At 43.0% G+C, this 18,055-nt stretch overlaps 1 protein-coding gene across 1 annotated transcript; it reads right to left on the reverse strand.

Moving 5' to 3' along the window:
* Positions 1–1,301: 1,301 nt before the first annotated feature.
* Znf274 (zinc finger protein 274) lies at positions 1,302–17,844 on the reverse strand. The gene is made up of 8 exons (XM_028781870.1): positions 17,676–17,844; positions 17,317–17,396; positions 16,224–16,350; positions 15,324–15,419; positions 6,787–7,269; positions 4,752–4,840; positions 3,482–3,608; positions 1,302–3,145 (listed from the first exon to the last, which is right to left on the reverse strand). The coding sequence occupies exons 2-8, from the start codon at positions 17,347–17,349 to the stop codon at positions 1,617–1,619; spliced, it is 2,484 nt and encodes an 827-aa protein (XP_028637703.1). The 5' UTR covers positions 17,350–17,396; positions 17,676–17,844; the 3' UTR covers positions 1,302–1,616.
* Between the last annotated feature and the right edge of the window lie 211 nt (positions 17,845–18,055).

Raw genomic sequence — 18,055 nt, forward strand, 5'->3', positions numbered from 1 at the left:
CTCTGTGTAGTCCTGGCTGTCCTGGAACTCACTCTGTAGACCAGGCTAGCCTCGAACTCTCGAACTCAGAAATCCACCTGCCTCTGCCTCCCAAGTGCTGGGATTAAAGGCATGCGCCACCTCCGCCTGGCTAGCAGCAAGAATTCTTAACCATGGAGCTATCTTCAACTCTGAAGAATTTTATAGTTTTATTTTGTGTGACTGCACACCATGGCACACATGTGGATGTCAGTGGACAACTTGCAAGAATCAGTTCTCTTCCCACAGCATTTGTCCTAGGGATTTAAATCAGGTCATCAAGTTTGGTGGCAGGCCCCCTTTACCAGCTGAGCCATATTGCTAGTCCTTTGCTTTCCTTTTCCTTGTTGACCTGGATATCTACCTACCTATGTATGTACGTATGTAATGGAATTTGAAAGTGAGTATCAAACACATGCCCTGGTGTTGCCAGTGTTTTGTTGCTTAACGGTGATGAACTTCTCCTGTAACTGGTCCTTTAGGAAAGATGGTAATGTAAAGCCAGAGGATATTCTCATGTGACCCTGGATTCACTAGACTTCTAGACCTTTGGGCCTCCAATGATTCCTGAAGATATCCTCCCACCTGTACACTGATGTGCTAGTATTGTTTGAGATCACCAACATAAAAGATTGTTAATTGCCAGGTGGCTCGCACCTTTAATCCCAGAACTTAGGAAGCAGAGGCAGGTGGATCCCTGAGTTCGAGGCCAGCCTGGTCTATAGAGTGAATTGTAGGACAGCCAGCCCTACCCAGAAAAACCCTGTCTCAAAAATCTAAAACAAACAAATGATGCTTAATTAAGCAGATACTATTCAAGGTATCCTAGTGTAGTAGGTCTGATAGTATGAATTTCTCTTCTCATATGTATATATAAACATACATACACACATATTAACTAGAATGACTTACAGGCTGTTGTTCATCTAGTACAATGGCTGTTTATCAATGGAAGTCTAAGAATCCAGTAGTTGTTCAGTTCATGAGCAAGGATGTCTCAGGTGGTACATGCTAGAACCTCTAAGTAAGCTCTAATGCCAGTGAGGGGATAGACTAGCTAGTGAGAGCAAGCAGGCAAAGAGGGCAAGCTTCCTTCTTCAGTGTCCTTTATATAGGTTGCCAGTTGAAGGTGCAATTCAGATTAAAAGTGGGTTTGCCCACTTTAAATGATCTAGTTAAGAAAAAAATTCCTCAATGGTATACTCAGCTGGTAGTGTTTTAGTTAATTCCAGATGTAGTCAAATTGATAAATGAAAAACAGCTATTACAGCAGAAGAAAAAAGTTCCACACAAATATAATAGTTTTATCTACATAAGTTTAGTTTTTGTCATTCACACACTTTACCCCGTATAGAAATCAGTGCAATTTTTGGTACTTGGCTTCTTAAACTTAGAAGCATTTTCAGATCTTTGATTTCCTTTTGAGAATAAGTGAAGCAATTAAAAACTCCCTGATGGTTTCACTCACTGCCTGCTGGGTGGTGTCCTGAGCTGTCCTTAAGGTGTGGGGCTCTCTTATTTAAAGTCTATCTATCATACTAAGTGTTTGCATAGTACATTTCAAGGCTAAAAAAATAGTGCGTTGAAAGGCACAAAGGCTACAATTTGGGCTGCTTCTTGAACTTTATCCTGTGTGTTTTCTGATGCCCAATAAGGTGTGAGCTCTGTGTGAATGCCTTCCCACACTTGGTGCACACATACGGGCGCTCCCCAGTATGAGTTCTCTCATGCCTGGTAAGGTGGGAACTCTGCCGGAAAGCTTTCCCACAGTGCTGACAGTGGTAGGGCTTAGCTCCAGTATGAGTTCTCAGGTGCTGAGAGATGGCTGAGCGGTCATTGAAGGTCCTCCCACACTCTGAACATTCAAATGGTCTCTCCCCGCTATGAATTCTAATATGCTGTGTGAGGGAGGAGCTCTGAACAAATGCTTTCCCACAGGCCATACACATGTAAGGCCGCTCTCCTGTGTGGATCTTCCTGTGGACAGAGAAATACCTAGCATTTCGGAACATTTTCCCACATTCACTGCATCGGCAAACTTGGCTCCCCTTGTGAATTTTGATAAAGAATATCTGCTGAGCGTGCCGGTTGATGCCTTTCCCACAATTGTTTGCTCTCCTGAGCTTTCTCATTTCAGAACCCTTATAGCAAGTTTTTATATAGGGACCATATTTTATGGAAGCATTGATTTCCCTGCCTTGTTCTCTTTCAGCGGTCTTTAGGTGATTTTTTATATAGGGAACATGTTTTTCGGAAGTGCTAAGTTCCCTGACTCTTTGCCCTTTAGAACCCTTCTGGTGAGATTTTACATGTTTCAAGGAATTCCTGTTTCCTTGGACTTTACCTTCTTCATAGCCTTTCTGGTTAAGTTTTACAGGTAAAGTATGTGTCAAGATACTGTTGTCCCTGGCTCTTCCCACCACAGACCCCATCTGGTGATTTTGTACAGATGAACCTTGTGACATGGAATTGTTACTTTCCCCAACTTTATGCCATTCAGGGCCTTTTTGGTCTATCTTTGTAGGTGCATCAGGTACCATGGCATTGCTACTGTCCCTGAATCTAACCTCTTCAGAGCCAGAGGCTTTCTGGTAAAATTTTGCAGGCACAGTAAGTGTAATGGGATCTCTGCTGGCTGCAGCTTTTCCCCGCTCAGAACCCCGTTGGTGTTTTTTTATAGAGGAGTCATGTGTCATAGGATTGCTGCTACTCCTGCCTTGCCACTCCACAGAGTCCTTTTGCTGATTTCTTATGCGTAAACCTCGTGTCATGGAAATGGTGTTTTTCCTGCCTTTCCCCTTTCCTGTGCCCTTCTGTTTAACTTTTACATGCTTGCTGGGAAGAACTTCCTTGAGTGAGTCCTGGCTTTCGTAAAGAATAGTTTGGTCCTGAGCCTTGGAGCTTTCAGAGAGCTTCTTCTGAGGGTGGCCTTTTTCCTGTAGAAGTTCCACTTGATTTGATTCTATGGTGTGCATTTCTTGGACTCCATTTTGTGAGATACTTTCAAAGACAGTGGACTGGGTACCATTCCTTGAGAGATCTTTTGGGGTTGGGTCATGAATTGGTTTTACCACAGGAATGGGAGAGTCTGGAGTTAACTCTCTGTTTCCCAATGTAGGCTCCCACCCTGAAAGAAACCAAAAGATATACATATTGCAGTTATAAGTGCCAGTGTGACAGTATTAAAAAATAAAGTTACATCTTCTTAAACAGTTGTTCAGTCTAGGGAGTGACAAGCTGTGAAGCAGCAAAACCAGGAGCTTTCTCACTCCCCTAGGCAAACCAAACATGAGGCTGCCTCTGTGGGCTCAAGGCTCCCTACCAACGAAAGGTCACAGTTTCAGATAAAGATTCTGGACAGATCAAGAGATTCTTGAGAGCACAGCCAGTTCTGACACTGGGTAGAGAAAAACCGAGAGATCTGGGGGACCCTGTGGCTTTCTAAATGTAAGAATGGCCTTACCCACAGAGACCAAGTTGCCCAAGGTCTCTAGCATCACATCACGATACTCGGTCCTCTCCATCGGACCTAGTAGCCGCCACTCCTCCTGACTGAAGTCCACAGCCACATCCTGGAAAGTCACCGGCTCCTGTAATGTTATAAAAGCTCCATGTTTGCCAGTGTGGGTAGAAGAAAGGCCACTGGGACATTCTACCACACAGAAGGACTTTTCTGCTTTGGTGGTTTAATAAGAGACAATGACGTTTTTTGACCCCAAAAGAGATCCACAGGGTATTTTTCCAAACTAAAGTCTGGGTCCCAAGCTGGTAGGCAGAGCTCCTGATTGACAAAGAGTTACAAGTACAATAAGCATGCTACACTGATCATACTAGCATCTATATTAAGCCTGCATTGTAAGGACAACATCCTCCAAAGGACCATCTCCCTCAGGAAACGGCCTTGTCCTGTAGTATAAAACCTACAATGAAGACAAATCCTTGCTGTTAATAGACAGGTCTGACCTTTGTGTAGTATTCACCTATGCCATGTCAGTTTCTTATGAGTGACTAAGGATTCTGAAAGAAGACTCTTCCGTCTCATCACCTTGCCTGGATCTGGGAGGTTTTTGCCCAGATGCAGCAGAGCCTACCTTAGAAGGAACAGAACACAGAGCAATGAGTCTGGGATCAGTTTCTTCCCATTCCCAGGTAGCAGCCATGCGTGAAGCCTAGCCCACATTACCCATTACATGAGAGCCAACAATTCCATCACACCTGAGCCAATATTAACCACTTGTAGGGAAAAGAGCCATATTCACACTAATATCACTAATACCATATACATAATACACAACAATGCCATATACATACCATTTTCCTGGCTGATAGGGCTAATCCTATTGCATGCCCATCACCTAGTTCTGAGACTGATCTGAGCCTATGCTGTTTCATTTCTAATTCCCCAATTAAGTGTCTCCAAAGGACAAGGGCTCACTCATTTTAACTAGGGTACAATATAGTTCTTACAAACTGCCTGTGATTCTTCTGGTTCTTATGTTCCTCAGTCTTGGTTTTTGGACTCCTACTGTTTGCTTTCTGTATGCCCATCACAATGTCAGGAGGGTTACCCTTCACACTTGGGTTTTTTAGAATTCCACTTAGATCCAAGAACTCAGAAAGTTAAAATGGCCTATCTTCTGTGAAGTCTTGGCAAGGCTCAGTGTAGAGGGGACATCTTAGGGGTGGTTCCTTAAAGGAAGCTATGACCAATGGAACAAAAGGTTCTTGCTTACCTCAGGTGGTACAGTAACTGGTAAGGTGGCCACATCTTCCCTTTTGTCCTTTGGTTGATCAGTGGCCTCACTAGAGCAGGCAAGTAGAGCTGGAGAAGATGTCACATAAAGAGTTAATGAGGCGGTAGCCCTCAGGCACACAGAACCACCAGGTCTGCAATCCATGACCTATGCACACCTATGCCCCTCAATGGTCTATGTTGACCTCTTCACCACAGTAAACTATTCCTGTAACTGGATGGGCCCAGTGTATTACTCTGCATGAACCACTCAGAGACTGGTATCTCTACTACAGAAACCTTTTATTGTCTCCCCATTCCAGCATCTGTCTCAGGCTCTGATTTCTGAAGCAATGGCCTTTTCCTTAGTGGTAAAGTCTGTTTCTAGTCTCCAAGCCCTTATCATGCTTGTATGGTTCCCTCTTTGCTGCCTTGGAGAAGAGAAGGATCTTCCCTTGGTCATAGAATGTGTACCCATTTTGTGCTTCTGGTCTCATTAAACAGTCCTGGGCAGTACTAACAGCCCTTCCAAGGATTCTTCCAGGTCCAGCCTTCCTCATGTGTCTTCACATATGGGCTTTTACCATGCTGATTCTACTCCAGCTAGGATGGGGACAAATGACATTACCCAGCCTGCTCCACCGTGCTATCCCTTTACCTTCACGGACTCTGGTAGACATGGGAGACCATACACTTTTAAAGCAAATGAAGCCTTTGCTGGAACATGTAGGAAAGAGAAATTCTGTGTTTGGAAGCCTTAATGGCAATGAAGCCAGCTGAAGGCGGGCAAATGAGACGGATGAGGGGATGAGTTGAGGCTCTTATTGAACCTCCTAGGTAGAGGTGTACTTAGAGTTAGAGAGAGCATCCTGGAACTCTTCCAGTAAGGTTTCCCTTCTTCCTAGAGCCACTTTACAGCTTTTTTGGTGTTTGTAAGTACCGTTTATGTGCATGTGTGTTTGGGTGCATGCAGAGGCTAGATGAGGATGTCTGGTGTCTTAATACATCATTCTTTACTATGTCCATTTGAGACAGTGTCTTTCACTGAACTTGTAGCCAGGCTGGAGGCCAGGAAACCTGAGGGACCTTCCTGTCTCCATCCACTATAATAGTGTGGTTAGGCATGCATGACCATGCCCATTTTTTTTTTTTTTTTAAATGTAGCTTCTGGAGGGAGTTGAACTCCAGTTAACTGTCATAAATTGCTTCACTCCCTAAATCCTGGGTATTAAAGCCAGAATGCTGTGCCACTCCTGGGTGACAGCCCCAGTCCTTTTCTATTTTGTGACAGGGTCATGATAAATTGCTCACACTGACTTGAACTCATTTGTAGCTCAGGCAGGCCTTGAACTGGTGACTTGACTTGGCCTCTTGAGTATTTCAGATTATAAGCCTACATCATCGGATCTGGTAAAATATATTAAGGTTTCAGAGACCAGAGCTCTGGCATCAGCCTCACTGGCTTAAAATCAAGACGTTCTTTTTTGGATATAGGGAAGAACTCATTCTTTGCCTTTTCAATTTCTACAGGCTATACAAGATTCTTGGCCAATGTTTCATTGGGATATCCATCCTGCTTCTTCTCTTCACTGTTCTTGTCCCAGCAGGTTTCAGCGACAGAAGCAGCCTCCATAAACTCCACCTGTATCCTGACCTCTTCACCATCTTAGTACTATCATACGTGTACTCACTTGTCACATCCCATCTTTTCTGAAGGCCCACAGGCTCAGTCAACTCTCGAGTCCTCCCTTAGTTAGGACTTCATTCATAGCCCTTTCAAAGAACTGGAAGGCTGGCTATGTGTCAGGAATTGCAAAAGGATAAAGGGGAAAAAAATGCATTGCATTTGCAAGCTTCCACTGAAGCCCATGGAAGGTTTTTGTTTGGGAGAACAGGGATGGATACCAAACACTTCAGGTTTCCATTAATTTTAACTGGGAACACGGAAGATACGGATGTTTGTGGTCTGGAATGGGAACATCCTCAGTCACCCCAGCACTCCTCATTCCCTCACAAAGCCTTCACAGGACACTCACCATCATCCTTAGATGCTGAGGTCATATTCTCCAACAAAGCCACTGCTGCTTTGCAATCTTCTGGGTGATGTGACTCTACCCACACCCGCAACTTCTCAGGCAGTGCATTCAGGAACTGCTCAAGCACCAACAACTCTAGGATCTGCTTCTTTGAACGTGTATTAGGCTGCAGCCACTGGTGACACAGCTTATGAAGCCGGGACACAGCCTTCTGGGGACCAGCTGACTCTTCATACTGGAAATGTCGGAACTTCTGGCGCGAAGCTTCAGTGTCAGTTAAACGCTTGCTTGGTTGTTTAGCTGGCTTGCGGTTACCTGGCTTCAAGTCTTCTCCGATTTCTGGATAGAGAGATTGAATCAGGGCATTCCGGGGACCAGCCACATCCTTGTTCAATGTAAGGACTTCAACAACCTTGATCTTCATCAGAGGACTCTCAGCAGGAAAGGAATTCATTCCAGGGTATGGAGAAGGCCCAGAACATTCTAAAAGTCAAAACCAGAGCAAAAGCTAAGCAATGTGGCACATTCCTATAATCATTGTTCTTGGGAGGCAGGGGAAAGAGGGCAAGAGGGGATCACTGTTAAGAGTCTAGCCAGATCTATATATTGAGTTATAGGCCAACTAGAGTCACAAAAACAAACTCATCTAAAAAACATACATAAAAACAGGCTGAGTATGTAGCTCGGTTTTTAGAGAATGATGTAGCATATCCCCAGAAACTCATTAAAACCAGTCACAGGGATGCATGCCTGTAACCCCAGCACATAGAGGCAAGAGGATCAGATGTTCAAGGTCAAGTCTGGCTACATAGTAAGGTTAAGGCCAGCCTAAGATATGAGAGACCCAGTTCCATTTACATGTTTTAACAAACACAAATACTGGGGCTGGAGAGATGGCTCAGCAGTTAAGAGGACTGACTGCTCTTCCAGAGGTTCTGAGTTCAATTCCCAGCAACTACATAGTGGCTCACAACCATCTGTAATGGGATCTTAAGGCAGCTACAGTGTACTCATATAAATAAAATAAAAAGAAAACAAACAAACAAAAAGAAAAACAAATACTCTTTTGTTAAGTACGTAAGGAACTGGCTTATTCTCTTATCAAAAAGTATTACCATCAAGTTACATGCATGGCAGAGTATCTATCTGAATGGATTTCCTCCCTTACCCTCCTTCTATGGTATAGATTTTTTTTGTTTTGTTTTGTTTTGTTTTTCGAGACAGGGTTTCTCTGTGTGGCCCTGGCTGTCCTGGAACTCACTCTGTAGACCAGGCTGGCCTTGAACTCAGAAATCTGCCTGCCTCTGCCTCCCAAGTGCTGGGATTAAAGGCGTGCGCCACCACCGCCCGGCAGTATAGATTTTTTTAACTTGTCTTTTATTTTGCACATCATTGGTTGTTTGTATTTTGTCTAAAAAGAAATAAAATTCATGCAGATTTTTTTTCCCCCTTCCTTTTTGATTTTTCTTTCTTTGCCTAGGTCTTAGCCCTAAGAGACTACTCAATCACTGAGGTATTATCAACTAGGACATACACTCTTTTGAGGTAGGGCAGCCGTCCCAGGTGGCCTTGAGCTCTATGTAGCAGAGGAGGACTTTTTGAGGTTCTTCTTACCACTGAGCACCTATGACCATACGTGGTTATGTGGTGCTGGGGATTCATTCAAGGCCTTGTGGATACTGGGCAAACACTTTGCCACCTACATCTGCAGGCCCTCCTTTTACTTTTTATTTAAGGACAAATAATTGCCCAGACTGGCCTTGAACCTGTCTTAGCTTTCCAAGTAGCTGACATTTTTGGCCTACAACAACAGGCCTGTTTGTTTCTTGCTTTAAAAAAAAATTTATTTTTTAAAACTTCTTTAGAGGGATGTCTCCCCTTCATCATCCATAATGTTTGCTTCAAAGCTCTATTCATTGGTTTTAGCAATGTACTGCAAGCTTTCCAGTGACCCTAGATTTTAAGTGTGGATGCTAGAGAATGGTATCTCTTTAAGAGAATCATGATACAGATATTTGAGGCAGACAGATGGACAGACAGATGGCACACAAAGGTCCCAGAGAACAAACACATGAAAAAGACAGTGTATTCTTGAACAAAAATCAACATACCATGAATATATACTACTGGACTAGACTCTAGCAGAGCAGTTCTCAACCTGTGAGTCATGACCCCTTTGAGGGTTGAATGACCCTTTCACAGGGGTTCATAACAATAACAAAATTACAGTTATGAGGTAGCAACAAAAATAATTTTATGGTTGAGGGTCACCATAAAACGAGGAGCTGCATTAAAGGGTCATATCATTAGGAAGGTTGAGATCCACTTGGCTAGCCAAAATACATGGCCATTCTATAGATTCTGGACTCTCAAATCTATAAATCTGGGCCCTCAGATGTCTCTGTAACACTATCTGCCTCACGATTTCCTTTACTTTCTCAAAGTTTGGACTCATACTGAAATTCCCTTTGAAGATATACTCTTGTTTCTTGGGGTTTCTTCAGGTATTCATTCACTCTGTGGTACCTTCTTACTGAGGGCCAAGTAAATCAGTCATATTGCTAACAAATTGGAATTTATAGAATAATTTGTTTGTTTAAGGCTCCTGACATTTCACTTTTCTTATTCACTGTAATCCTTTATAATTGTGTATTTTCTCATTCTCAGACAACGTAGGAGTTAAAGCTGATGATTTCCCTAGAGAATACTTCCAAAGGGTCCTTGCCCATATGAGTCCTCTGATACAGGATCCAATGAGGACTCCTACTGAAGCCTTCCACATTGTCATATTCACAGGGATCCCTGTCAGGGGTTTCTTTAATACTCAGTGGCTTCCTAATAGCAATTACATTCTTAAGACTATCCCTAGTACAACTGTGATACCAAATAAGAGAGCTACACGTGAAAGTGCTTCTCTATCATGCACATTCACATGGCTTTAGAGTTCTCAGATGGTAGTGTTTATTTTTACTAAATTGTATTTTTGTGGGGTGGGGGTGGGGCTCTAGTACAAGCTTTCTCAAGGTAAACCTAACTTAGGTCAGAAGTTGTTCCTGCTCCAATTATACTTTTGAGGTTTCTTCCCTTAGAGGAGTTCTCAGATATTGAAACTTTCACAGAAGAGTCCTATTCACGTCTTTACAGATTAATATCCTGTTTTAGTCATCTAACAGTTAAGGTGGTCCAAGCTGAGCTGAAACTGAGCTTTCTCACACTAAACATATTTACTGTACACTTTTTTGATATCAGATTCCCCACCCTAAATATCTCAGAGAGAAAATTCATAAAAGACAAGAGAAAATGTGTTCTTCAACAAAAATCAGCAGTACTGGACTAGGCTCTATCCAAAATACATGATCACTCTAGATTCTAGACACTCAACAAATTGATAAGGCCTTGAGCCCTCAGAGGTCTGTAGTGCAATTCCTTCATTTTCCATATATATGTATTCTAACATTTTGTATGAGTATTTCTTTCATTCTCTACATGTTTGCTCGAGCATGTGGACATCCTCAGGCTATACAAAGAGTATCTGCCTCTCTTCCTCAAACAAAAGGGAAGCGACTCTTATAAGGTTCATTTCCTGCTTCATTTCTTAAGTTGACAATTTTCAAGTTTTCGGCTGGAGAGATGCCTCAGCAGTTAATAGTACTGTCTGTTTTTTCCAGAGGATCTGGGTTCCATTCCCACCACACATATGATGACTCAAAACCATGTGTCACTCCAGTCCCAGGAAACTCCTTTGACCTCAGTGGGAAGTGCATGCATACAGTGTACAGAAAAACACACAGGCAAAACCACATATACACAAAAGGGGAAAAAAAAAGCATTTTTTGGAGGTTCTCCTGTGATTATGACTTATTCATCTACTAGTTACTCTCTTTTTCCTTTATTTCTTGACAGGGTCTCACTATGCTACCTTGATATTCTCCAATTCCTAAGAGACCAGCTTTCCTCTGCCTCTCAAGTGCTTTGATTTAAGCTATGTGCCACCCATGCTTGGCCAATAGTCTTTTATGCATTGCTTCTAATGATTAAGTCTAGTTAACTTTCAAGTGCCCCACTTTAGGAATATACATGTGGCTGTGCTTTTTTGAATGGCCACAGAATGACAAGTGAATACATGAGCACAACCTAATTTATTTTCTCATATCGCCATCAAAGGATCTTATTCAATTCAAAGCTTTCTTGAGGCTGAACGACATTTGTCTTAGAACTTACCCATTTTTCTCGTATTATCTCACCAATCACATTCCATGCTGTCATTCGAGCTGGAGAAGCTTGTAAGCTTAGTTGTAAGAAAGAATTTGAACTTTGGATTCAATCTCACTTTTATGCATTAATAACAGGCACTGCACACTACTGTTGGGACACTAGTGAAGATGCATTATCTCATTTAATAGTAATGTATGACATTCTAAAATCTTACATTTTTACTTACTACTCGGACCTCTTGAAGTTCAAAAAAGCAATTGGCTCAGCAAACCTCCTTGGATGTGTCACTGGTCCCTTTTCATCTATGGTCTATTGACAGGATAAGTAGAGGCTTGGCACAGTTTAAATCCAACTTTCAAGGTAAACACTATTAGGAAGTTCTTCATGATTAGTGTAAAGTTTTACCTAACATTATGTCATTATGGAGAGAAAAAGAAAACCACAGTTCCACTCCTTAAAGTAATTTATGCCTTTAACATCTTTAAAACAAGTTAATTCCAAAAATTCAGGCTGTTTTCCTTGCAATACCTGTCTGGGGATGTACGCAGCCCAGTGGCAGAGTGCTTGCATAGCACATACAAGGCCCTGGGATCTCCAGCATCACAAAGAGTTCTTGTAGTAAACATACAAATTATGAACTACAGCCATAGAAAATCCCTTCAAGGCTTCCTTCACCCATAGGAATTCTCAGCAGTGTTTTGGTCCAGTTTATCTAATTACTTAGACCCACTGAGTCTACCTTTGAGTCAAACACACTCTTTAATTCTCCCCAAACCTGCTACTACTCTCTACTTTCCCAGGGCAGGCATCATCATTCCAACCTTGGGCACTGCTGGTGCTTGCTTCCTTTCTCCATCTGTGTCCTGTCACAGCTTTTTCTTTACAAACCAACCAGAGTGAGCTGTAAAAAACCCATGTCACACCATTCCTCAACAATAAAAGTCAAGCTTCCCCCACAGCTGATGCGGCCAAGTGCCTTCTGCTAACTTAACCTGCATGTTCTTGTATTTTGGTTTCCTACTCCTAGCCTCAAAATTTTCCTATTTCCATCATATAGGAATGATTTTTCATTCATTAGAAAGCACTAGATGAATATTTACTCGTTCAGATGAACGTTGATGTAAAACTAAACGTCATCACCAAAGATGGCAGCAGGTAGAGATCTGACAGGTGAACAGGGTCAGAAAGTGCTCTGATGCTTCTTCACCAGAGCATAAAAACACAAAGAGAAGCATCCAGTGGCACATGGTGTGCTTTATAGCCAAAATAAAAAAAAAACTGAAGCTAGCAAAACCAGTGAAAACTACTATGTCTTTCATGACTATTAAGACAAAAACACAACCTTACAGCAAGGCACTTCTTATATCTAATATGTTACCACTTTAACTGTTCAAAGGGGGAAAAAAAATCACTAAAACCACCTTGGAAGATTCTGCAATGGAAATAGGTATTTTCTTAATTATCATATAGGAATGATTTTTCATTCATTAGAAAGCACTAGATGAATATTTACCCATTCAGATGAACGGCAATGTGAAACAACACAATCTAGCTAGCAACACGTTCATCAAAACCTACACATTTTCCTACACGCCAGGCCAGACACCCACTCTGCATATGATGATGGCGCTATGTAATTGTCAAAAGCAAAGAAAAAGTTAGCAACACCCATAGACTCATGTTTGAATACTTGGTTCCAGTTGGATGAATTGTTTGGTAGGATCAGAAGTTGTGACCTTGCTGGACGAGGTGTGTCCACTGGGGGTGTTTCCAAAGCTCATGCCAGCCCCATTTAGCTCTCTCCCTCTGCCTTCTGCTTGTGATTCAGACGTATACTCTCAGTTACTGCTGCAGTGCCATGCTACCCACTATGATGGTCATGAACTAACCCTCTGAAACTGTAAGTAAGCCTCCAATCACATGGACCTACAGGATTTGGAGTTTACCTTGCTTAGTTCTGATTAGGTCCAGTATTTCCTCACTTTCCCTCTTCTGGAATGGAAATATATATTCTGTGCCACTGTATGTCAGAAGAACGTAACTTGTTTTTTGCATTTTAATGGGCTTACAATTAAAAAGATTGTTTTGAGTCTCAGAAGAGACTTTGAACTTGTGTGAGTGCAGTGACCTCAGAGGACAGAACAGGGCATCATGGAACTCCTGAGACTGGAGTTACAGATGGTTCTGAGCTGCCATGTGACTGCTAGGGCTCTGCAAGCATAGCCAATGCGCTAACTACTGAGCAATCTCTCCAGCCCCAAGGCTATGAACTTTTAAAGTGTTGACACTATGAAAGGCTATGGGGACTTTTGAAGTTGGACTGAATGCATATTGCCATGGGCCTATGGGGCCAGCAAGTAGATTGTGGTGATTTGAATGAAAATGGCCCTCTAGGCTAATATATTTGAATGTTTGGTTCCCAGTTGGTGGAACTGTTGAGAAAAGATTAGGTGTTGTCTTGTTGGAGGAGCTGTTGTCACTGGGGTTGACTTTTGAGGTTTCAAAAGTCCATGCCATTCCCAGTTAGCTCGAGCTCTCTAGCTGCTTCTGGTTTGTGAATTAGGAAGAAAACTCTTAGCTACTGCTTCAGCACCATGCCTGCCTGCCTGCCTGCCTGCTGCCATGCTCGTCACCATGATCCTTATGGACTTACCCAGTGAACTACACGAAAACCCTCAATTAAATGTTTTTTCTTGTATCTTGGTCATGGTATATCTTCACAGCAATAGAAAAGTAATTAAGGTCAATGAAAAAGTAATTGACGTCAATGTTAAGAGGATGTAGCAACATCCAGGCTCAAATGAACAACCATGCAAGGATTAACCAGAACAGGTAATAGGAATGATTAAGTCCAATCAAATTTAATGCATACTCTAATAGCTTTTCTCAACTAATCTAGGCAAACTGGTGTTTATCTGGAGGATTAAAAAACATCCAAGATTTTTTTTTTTTTTTGATTTTTCGAGACAGGGTTTCTCTGTGTAGCCCTGGCTGTTCTGGAACTTACTCTGTAGACCAGGCTGGCCTTGAACTCAGAAATCTGCCTGCCTCTTCCTCCCAAGTGCTGGGATTAAAGGTGTGTGCCGCCACCACCGCCCCCGCTGTTTTGCTTTTTTTAAAGATGGTTTCTCTCTGTAGTCCTGGCTGTCTTGGAACTTGCTCTGTACACCAGCTGGCCTTAAACTTACGGAGAACCAACTGCCTCTGTTTCCCAAGTGCTGGGATTAAAGGTGTGTGCTACCACTACCTGGCTAAGATTTTTTTTTTAAACTACAAGGGGTATAGAAATTTATTAAAGTTCATCAATATACAATAAAATGTGTCGCATTATGGCATGCACCCAGAAAGGGGAAAAAAAAAAAAGCACAAGAACACAGAAGAGACTTCTGTAGTATGATAATAGTAATTTAGTCTACAGAAAGATGCTGTTTCCAACAAACAGAAGAAGAATGAATCTGAACTTTTGAGGGGCTCAAAGGTTTTATGCCCACCATATATAAAGTGAAACCAGATAAACAGAACAACAACAAAAAAGGTTAAAAATGCTTGGGTTCAAAAAAGTATTCAGACAATATGCCTATGTGCTTAAAAACAACAACAAAAACACTTAGAAGAAAAATAAAAACAGGAGCCAGTGTGGTAGCACACATTTGTAATTCCAGAACTTCTAAGACAGAGGGATGATCAGGAATTCATATCCTTAGTTAATTAATAGGTTGGAGGCCAGCCTGAACTACCTAAGACCTTATCTCAAAACAAAACAAAAATACAAAACAACAAAACCCCCAACACAAACACCACCGCCACTATACACAAACCCCAAATACCACAACCCCCACCCCTAAATAAAGACTGAAGCTGGGGCCGTTAGTTCAAGTGGTAGCATGTCAGCTCTGCTTATCATGTGAAAGGCCCTGGGCTTAATCATCAGCATCATAAAAAACTGACTGCAGATTAGAAAATAACTCATACTTCTTACAACATGCTACCTGAGTTCTCATACTGCTTAGAAGACATCAGTCCTTTTTTTTTTTTTTTTTTTTTTTTTTTCTTGAGACAGGGTTTCTCTGTATAGCCTGGACTGTCCTGGAACTCATTCTTTAGACCAGGCTGGCCTCGAACTCAGAAATCTGCCTGCCTCTGCCTCCCAAGGGCTGGGATTAAAGGTGTGCGCCACCACTGCCCAGCAGTATAGATTTTTTTTAACTTGTCTTTCATTCTGTACATCATTGGTTGTTTGTATTTTGTCTGGCCAAGACATCAGTCTCAGAATAACCAGAAGATCCATCCCTTTTGGAAACCCCCACATGCCTGGCTCTTACCTGGAAGAGTGTCTTGAGGAATTTGTCTCTGCATTGGCCAGCAGTCTTCTGCCTCTTCTAACTGAGATATCACATTTGGCTTGGAAAAGTGATGCTCTGCTCAATTGAAAAGAGACAGGGCTTGGAGGTATGCTTAGAGAAAATGCTATCCTGCTGCAACATTCTATCCTCTCTTCCTCCCATGCTCTGACATGATGTCTTCAGGTCTTGGGCAATGACAACTACATATCTGTTCCTTTTGTTGGATTTCTTGGGTTTCCTTGATAGCAAAAGTACCATAAAGTAAAAAAGGGACGTTGTTCAACTGAGGGACATTCTGGGAAAGCTTTTGCTTCCCTGCTAAATTTGACAGTTGAGAAAGAACTGGTCAGGACTATCAACTTTTGTTTCTGCTTAAACACAGACATAAAGCTTGGAGCCATAGCTATGAAATAACTAGAGAGGACAGAAGACTTCCCAAGAACCACAAAGAAATCACAAAGAAATCTTTGATGATACCTGTGAGCTGTTGGACACTGACATCTCATATGTTTGATGGGCCGTAAAAACTACAGGCAACTGTCACTACAGCTACAAACATCCCGAATAGGCTCTGCCCAGTATTCAGGGGCTCTGATGTATTGATTGGATGAAACTTCTAACGTCATACTGAAAAGCTGCCTTTTCCCTCTCTACCAAGCTCTACATTCCCTAAACACTTCTCCTCGGGTCCCTCTAGCCTAAGCCCAAACACAAACAGTTCAGAAAGAGGTACCACACATTTGGATTTGGGGTAGGGGCAGGTAGAGTCAAGCAAGACTGGCACTGAACTTCCAATCCTCCTCTACCTCCGAAGTGACGGAAATAAAAGCATGCTCCACCCACCCTAACAGACCCTTATTAACGTGGAGGCTGCCTTACCCACTGAAATCATGTTACTGTAGTTCTCCATCATGATTTCCCTGTACAGGCACTTCTGTTGGAGGTCCAGCTGTGCCCACTCTTCCTTGGTAAATGTCAGTGATACATCTTCAAACGTCACAGATTCCTAAAAGCCACAAGACGTAGTTCAGCCACGGGTTTTCCTCTTCCACAGTGAGAGAAAAATAGAAAGGCTGAGCAAGATGACCTAGTTACAGTTTACTTGTCTCGAGTTCCTTCGTCTAAATCCTTGAGCAAATCTGTCTGACAGTAATCAGGGGACAAGGGAGACCTGGGGTCTATGAAAACCTGTTCTTTCCTCCTCACTAACCAGGGGATAGGACTGTTGGTTCCTATCTACACCTCTTTTCTCGGTTTTGAATTGTCACTTCCTTAAAGTAGCTGCTGAAAACTAAACGTGAGCCTCTTATTTCCTTACACCTGTCAGTTTCCTCACCAGACTCCCAGCTTAAAAAAAATTTTTTTTTGAAAAGGTCTGGTGAGGGCAATGGTGGCGCACGCCTTTAATCCCAGCACTTGGGAGACAGAGGCAGGCAGATTTCTGAGTTCGAGGCCAGCCTGGTCTACAGAGTGAGTGCCAGGACAGCCGGGGCTACACAGAGAAACCCTGTCTCGAAAAACCAAAGAAAAGAAAAGAAAAGAAAGGAAAAGAGAAGAAAAGAAAAGAAAGAAAAGAAAAAAAAAAGAACAGGTCTGGTGAGATGGCTCAGTGGGTAAAGGTGCCTGCTACCAAGGCTGAGTTTGATTGATCTCCAGGACTCTTATGTTGAAAGAAAGGTAACGATCCGGAAAGGAGTCCTTTGTCCTCTACAAGCAGGCAGTAGAACACACGTGCTTACCCACACACAAAATAAATGTAATAGAAATGTTTTTTGCTTTTTAATTGAAGACCCTCCATCTGGCTTGCCAGTTCCCGGTTCAGAAATCGGTTTGTTTGCTTCTTCTCTATTCTAACCACCCTCTTGGGCAGTCCTTCAACTCCTCCCGGAACTCTAGGATATTTGAGAACAAGCGTCGCACCACTAGCCGGCCCCTGAGCGCACTCAAAAGCTGAAAAGAAGCCTTTACTCACATGAGGCCAGGTTGTTGGAAGCGTGGAAGCCATACTGTCCTCAATGTTCTCTCACGGGAGTAGGCGGAATGCTGACGAAACTGAAGGTGGAAGAGGGGGGCACTAAGGAAAGTGCTCAGTGGCTCCCCCACCTCTGCCCATATCCCACTCCTTAGCAGGACATGACCAGTCCTCCCCAAAATTGCAAAGTGCCCAGTGAGTCCTCTCCCCGACTCACATAAGCCTACAAGACAGGTTCCCCTCTAACCGAGAGGGAACAGCTGATGTCCTCTAATCCAGAATGCGGTTGGTTTTCTTAAAATGTGTTCCCCATCTAGAACGCTATGTCCTCCTCAGGATCCGGAACCACGACTACACACCTTCTTCGTGGTCTGTAGAAGTGGAACCACTAACGACGCCGACACTGGGCTCCAGAGGTTGCAAATAAAATAGAAGATGGGCGCTGTCCCCGACGGGCTTTCACGCAGCGCTACGAGCGCCTGCAAAAGACACAATGGCGCCCGCCCGTCGGTCTTGTTCTGAACTGCGTCAGCTCACTAGTCCGGACTACAACTCCCAGACGCCCCCGCGGACGTCGAGCGGCAGCAATTAGGCGGCGCCCGTCCAGTTGGTGGGTGAAGCCGAAGTCCGTAGGAGTGTGCTATTGGCTGCTAAAGAACTAGGATGAAGACTTTGAAGGAGGATACTAAGACGCCGAGCACCAGCACCTAAACCGAGGCTAAGGAGAGAGTCGAACCCA

This window comes from Grammomys surdaster, unplaced genomic scaffold, assembly GCF_004785775.1.
Source record: "Grammomys surdaster isolate TR1022 unplaced genomic scaffold, NIH_TR_1.0 576, whole genome shotgun sequence".
NCBI lineage: Eukaryota > Metazoa > Chordata > Mammalia > Rodentia > Muridae > Grammomys > Grammomys surdaster.